Genomic DNA, 6,147 nt, shown 5'->3' with positions numbered 1-6,147 from the left:
GGCGGACAACGGTTATGCTTGCCCTGATTGTGGAAAAATATGTAGGTCACAGCTGGGATTGCTTAGCCACGAGAAATATTGCATTCATCATTAGGTCTAATCTACAGACTCGAAGACAAGCCTTATTATTATTATTATTATGCTAGAAAAGAGCGAGCATTCATTCTCTGGCGCAGCCAGGGTCAAGTTTTGTTAAAGGGAAACAAAATTCATCGTAGTCCCTAATTCAGTTTCCACCGAGAAATTTTCTGGTGATGTGGCAGGTCTGCAGAAGTACCGCCCTCTGACAGGCAAAGAGAATGTTCTTAGGAATGCCAAGGGCCTTGAAGGTATCTGTGAGGTCAGTTGTTATTATCCTTTCAGTTGAAATAACATTGGGGAATGTTGTTGTTTTAGATAACTTCCATAAACGCTAAATCTCCAAGCCTCAAGGTTCTCATATTTTCGTCGTTTTTCTATCTCAGTTTTTCTTAAATTATGAGACAGTGGTACGGCGATATCTTATCTTATCTTATATAATACAGACGTTACTTCAAAAAAGATGATTACGTCCTACGCGTCATGCATTTAGTCATGCGTATAACCAATGACTTAAATTCTGCCAAGTCACTGGTTTTCCTGGCTAGCGGCTTTTTCTTTTTTTATCGATGAGAAACAGATTAGGGCGATTAAAATCTACCGTTTTGTCGGTCAAGATATGCCTGTCCCAGTAGGCCTACAGCAAATGATCAGTAGGCTCAGAACCTCTTGTGGTGAGTATTTGTAATAAGGAGGAGTAGCCTTACCGATCAAATTATGTGTCAAAGCCAAGTGCTGGCGTATTTGCTTTGCAACTTGGTTATGGCGACCTAGGTAGGCAGATTACGATAGGGCTGAACATCCTGCCATTATGTGTTCTTGACTCACCCACATTTCCACATTTTCGGAATTTGTCAACAATATTGAGTTTTAGGATTTGTTTCTCGTAATTTTTTGTCTTGATTACTCTGTCCTGTATTGCTGTAACAAAGCCTTCAGTTTCAGATGACCTGCTTTGAGCCATGCTAAAGAATAGTAAGGAAGCAGCCTTGTCAATGTTGTCCCCATCTAATAAAGCCGGGAATTTTCCGTGGAGTGTTTTTTCTTCCCATTGGCGAATCTCACACCCTACGTCTTCTAGTCCGACATTAACATCAACATTACTATTTATATATTGTAAATTGAATTAAAAATAGTTTTATCTAGTTATTTTTAACTCCTAAAATATAAGAAGTTACTAAAGGGAGAAAACTCACTTAGCAACGACACTATTTATCCTTTCTTCAGATTGTTGATCCAAGTGTCATTAGTGTCTGGCACCATTTATGTTTTGTTTTAATAGAGTCTTAGATCAATAATAGAAACAAAAAAAAAATGGCGTGCCATGTAATTTAAAAAAAAAGCAATAAATAATTATTTTTTAAAACGTTACAAAAAACAAATCTAGATCTGGTCCCATTCACACAATGTCTGCAAATGCGGAGAACGATAATGACAACAAAAAGAAGGACAATGCTGGTAAACATTTTTTTTTTAATTTTCTAGATCTAATTGAGGATTATCTACACTGACTACACAATAGCCCACATTTCATATGTCTAGCTTAATTACCAAAATTATTATGAAAGTAAAAAAAATCATACTATTAGTATTACTAATCATACTATTAGTATTACTAGATCTAGATAACATGGCGCCGCGATTTGGAAGCAAATGCCAAGCAGATGGACAAGATGTGGGGACACTTGGAGAGACTTGCCCAGAACCGAGATGCCTGGAGGAAGCTGGTTGGTGGCCTATGCCCCAGAAGGGACCACAGGCAGAGATGAGATGTAGATATAATAAGGCATATGTCTTGAGTCAGAAGGATAATGAGAAGTGAAGCATTTCCCGAGGCTGGCAGCCCTAACTCACACTGCATCCTACATATTTAGTCACATCCAGCACAGAAATACCCATTTTCCAATGGTGGTCAATTTAGATTTTCTTTTCACCATCAACGCCTGTCCATGGCAGTATTACTAGATATTGATCTATTTAAAAATAGTTATAAATAACTTTTGTTAATGATAGATCTAGTAAGCTTAGGCTTAGTAGGTTTTGCAGTTTTTTTAAAAGTAAAGTTTGTAATCCATAGATTAGTTTAATAACATTTAGAGAAAATTCAATATGAAAAAAAAAGGGAAATGTCTTATCTTATAAAATACAGACTTCTTTTTGTTGTCATTATCGTTCTCCGCATTTGCATTGTCTATTCTTTTAAAATCTTTTAGATTCCATAGTTGCAGAAATACAAAAGAAAATTACAGATGCATTTGATATATTTGATCATGAATCAAACAAAACTGTGGATGTGAGGTGAGTTCTAGTTTTGTCAAGTTACTTGAGAAAGGAGTAAGTAATAAATACAATATCAACTGCTTGGTCCAGTAGTATGGACCGTCATCATGATGGAGGAGTTTGAGCCCTGCTCATTACCATCCCATGCCATGCCACAGGAGGTTTGAACTAGGACATAATTTTAATTTCTGAAGAAATGTGAGAAACTTATCACACAAACAAATAAATCCAACCAGTTTGTTTTTGTTATGGACATTATTTCAGTGTTGAAGATTATTACATCCTAGCCCAAATCTCTGGTGGGATGGCAGGAGATGCAATGGGCTGAGTTCAAGTCCAGGACAATTCAGATGACCTACCACAAGACCAGGCAGGCAAACTATAGCAAAAACAATAAGAGTTGTTGACTTAGAGAAACTGGAAATTTTGTTTCATTTGAGCTGTTGAAATAGTTTTGTATGTATCTCATATCAGGTATCACATCATACAGGTCTTAAGTTTATAAATGGAGCCATTTAAACTTTTATAGATTTTTAAAAATAATTAGTCAATTAAACACCCTGTTTTTTTCATTTTCAATAATTAAAATAAATGTCAAAGATTGATTAAACTGTTAGCCAAATCTTTGAATGAATTTTTATATATGCCAATAAGAAATATATTATGCTTCAACTAAAACAGGGAAGTGGGAACAATAATCAGATCATTGAATTGTTGTCCAAGTGAAGCAGAGCTTCATGATATGTTGGCCGAGGTAAGTTACAGTTACAGTACAGCTACTTAAGACATGTTGCAGAAGTATGATACTTATGGATACATAAGCTAAAACACCTTTTTTTTGTCGTAAAAATGCTAGTTCAAAATTATCTTTTATTCATTGTCATGACAGTCCAAAGTATATAATATCATAGCAGGCTTCCTTTTCAGAAAAGAAAGAATACAATTTCTGTTTTCAATGACATTGATTACTTTAGAAGTGTCATCTCAAGGGATGTTTTCATTTCATCACTAACCATAATTTGTTGTACATTATCTAAGACCTGCTTGAAGAAAAGCGTGCCATAAGGAAAATGGCTGGCTCCTCTACCACCAAAGTGAAAGCCACCTTGATCTGCATTATATATGGACGGGAGTGTCTCTCCAAAATAGGGCTCCACAGCCTATGAAAAAGTGTTTGAGATGAACCATAGTCGTTCTACGACTGAAGGAAGCCAATATATCTAAGACCACAATGTTTTTATAAAATAGATATTGCATTCTTGAGGTGATTTTTTAAAAAAGTTGGTGTTTTTTTATTTAATGTTTAACATTTTCTTTCTGCTTATTATTATTATTTTTTTGCATGGAGAAAAATGTTTGCATGAAAATATCGCAAGTTAATTTTTTTTGTGGATAATTTTCACAGATAGAAGAAGAAGAGCCAACTGGGTACATCAGATTTGAAAAATTTCTGCCCATGATGACAAAAGTTTTATTAGAAAGAAGGTTAGTACCAGAGCTGATCATTTCCTGTATACTAACTTGCCAGCACTTAAGGATATAACTGAAGGCTTTCCATTTAACAATGGGGCAAAGTAATGTTGGTTAAAGTCTAGCAAATGACTCCTCATAGAAAACTCTTATTAAAAATCAAAAGAAAAAAATCAACAAAGGAAATTAGTTTATGACCTTCACCTTAACTTTTCTAAAAACATGTTGACTACGATAATAACTGCATTGTGTCTTTGTATTTTTTAGAGAAGTTGCTTATTAAATATTTCCTTTAGATACAAGCCATACCCAGAGGATCAAATCCTTAAAGCATTTCAAGTACTGGACATAGAGTCAAAAGGATACCTAACACTAGAAGAGCTTTCAAAGTGTATGACAGAAGATGGTAAGTTTCAAATAATTGTAAAATATGATGAATGGTTTGTTTTGTTTTATGTGTTTCAGATGTTCCTTCAGAGTTGAAGATAATCTACTTCCTGGTCCAATCCTCCTGCAGGATGACTGGGGATGGCAGCAAGCAGAGTATGAACCCGGTCCATCCAAATAACCAAATGACAGTCCAGCAACGTACCGCATGACCAGGCAGCCTTATAGTATTTTTCTCCTTGCTATCATATTTTAAACATGCTGTGTTCATTCCGGTGCACAATGCATTTTTTGACACTTCAGAGTAAGGGGTATCTATCAGAAATACTATAAAATTAATTCACATCCTCCTATTCCAATTAGAGTTTGAGACTCTCACCTCAACACCAGGCAATGGAAAGCTGCCTGGTCCTGTAGAGTGTGCTTTAGATTTTCATTATGATGGTCCTCGACTTGCAGGAGGTTTGCGCTAGGATGTAATATTTATCATTTCTGATAAAATGAAAAAAGCATAAAACAAATTTCAAAATCTCAATACTACTGAATTAGGTAAGTATAAGAGAAGCCAGAATAGTGTTGATATATTTATGTATTATGTAATTTCATTTCAACTGTGTACAAGTCTTTAAGTGTATACAAATGTTTAATTTTTTTTAAGGAGAGCCTTTTACACAAGAAGAGTTGGAAGAGATGATATCTGCTGCTGTTGATCCAGATAAAAAAGTGGTCTTATATAAAGACTATCCACCTATGTTAGCAGTGGAAGATACATAATCTCATCAGACAGCAATCCATACTAGATACATAATAACATTAACAAGACACTATTTTACTTAAACTATCAATGTCTATACAGGACTTTACATTCTAACATTGTATATTTTTGTGTGAACTGATAAGAACTTGTGTATATATTTTTGTAGGAATAAAATTTGTGTTAAAATTTACTGTTTCTCTTACAGAATACTTTTTACAATGAAGGAAAATGTTGTTTTTTTTATAACAATTTAAAAACATTTATGTATTGATGTTGCAGAATTAGCATTATCTGTTACACAAATTAGACTGAACAATCGTAATAGTCAGTTATATGAAACATTCATCTAGGGAGCAACAAGTTTATTGAATAATGTTTCACATTGTAATATGAAGTGATTTTTTATCATTAAATTGAAAAAGATAGGCATATCTTGAATGTTTTTTTTATGAAATAAAAAAAGTATTTGAAGCTTTTTATTTATTTTAAAAGATACTTAAATTGTTTAAAAAAATACATGAGTCCGTTTTGGACCAAAAAAAAAGTAATTAGATTTTGTATGCCACAACAAAATCCTTCCTTCACTCAGACACATGTTAACATCCCCAATGAAAACTATAACACCACAATGATTCATTGAAAAGAGCTTTATTTCTATTAGAAAGGTCACATAAAATCAATGACCTATTTTTCAAAAGTTAATATAAATAGTTAATACTTTTTAAAACAAGAAACGATTGTCATATTGAAAATAATTTTGTAAATAAATAAAATATTATTAAAAATGGTATGCACATAGATGTAAATTAAACGTATTGTATTCAAATATTTTATAGTATCTTTATATAATTAGGATGACAGTACTGAAGGTTTTGAACAGAGCCCAAAGAGAAATAATCAATCATAAATACTGTAAAAACTCACTAACTTTTGGATGTTACAGTTTTGTCAATACTAAACTTTACACATGAATTAAGAAAACCTTATTGTTATAAGTTACCACTCTAAGATTTAAAAAAAGAAATATGAGTAGTTTTTTTTCTTCAAAATATCTAGTAACTGTAAATCAGTATTCAGATTTAAAAAAAACATAACAAAACACAGGACATCTTGAGCAAAGAAAGACTTCAGTAAATAATTAATTATTGATAAGGACATTACAAAGAATGCTATGA

At 33.1% G+C, this 6,147-nt stretch overlaps 1 protein-coding gene across 1 annotated transcript; it reads left to right on the top strand.

Annotated features, from left to right (window-relative positions):
- Nucleotides 1–1,309: 1,309 nt before the first annotated feature.
- On the top strand, nucleotides 1,310–5,162 carry LOC106056874 (dynein regulatory complex protein 8-like). The gene is made up of 6 exons (XM_013213785.2): nucleotides 1,310–1,536; nucleotides 2,292–2,376; nucleotides 3,040–3,112; nucleotides 3,764–3,843; nucleotides 4,125–4,234; nucleotides 4,874–5,162. Exons 1-6 carry the CDS (start codon nucleotides 1,485–1,487, stop codon nucleotides 4,987–4,989), a joined length of 516 nt encoding a protein of 171 aa, XP_013069239.1. The 5' UTR covers nucleotides 1,310–1,484; the 3' UTR covers nucleotides 4,990–5,162.
- The last annotated feature ends 985 nt before the right edge of the window (nucleotides 5,163–6,147 follow it).

The sequence above is a fragment of the Biomphalaria glabrata genome, chromosome 3 (genome assembly GCF_947242115.1).
Source record: "Biomphalaria glabrata chromosome 3, xgBioGlab47.1, whole genome shotgun sequence".
In the NCBI taxonomy this organism is placed as follows: domain Eukaryota; kingdom Metazoa; phylum Mollusca; class Gastropoda; family Planorbidae; genus Biomphalaria; species Biomphalaria glabrata.
The sequence above is the reverse complement of the archived record's forward strand: the minus strand, read 5'-3'. Positions and strand labels throughout refer to the sequence as shown.

Bases quoted from the DNA above. Each gene is read 5' to 3' on its own strand.
- LOC106056874 (XM_013213785.2), top strand. From the start codon at position 1,485: ATGTCTGCAAATGCGGAGAACGATAATGACAACAAAAAGAAGGACAAT. The intron at 1,537-2,291 runs GTAAACATTTTT...AAAATCTTTTAG, and splicing joins CAAAAAGAAGGACAATGCTG to ATTCCATAGTTGCAGAAATA. The intron at 4,235-4,873 runs GTAAGTTTCAAA...ATTTTTTTTAAG, and splicing joins AAAGTGTATGACAGAAGATG to GAGAGCCTTTTACACAAGAA.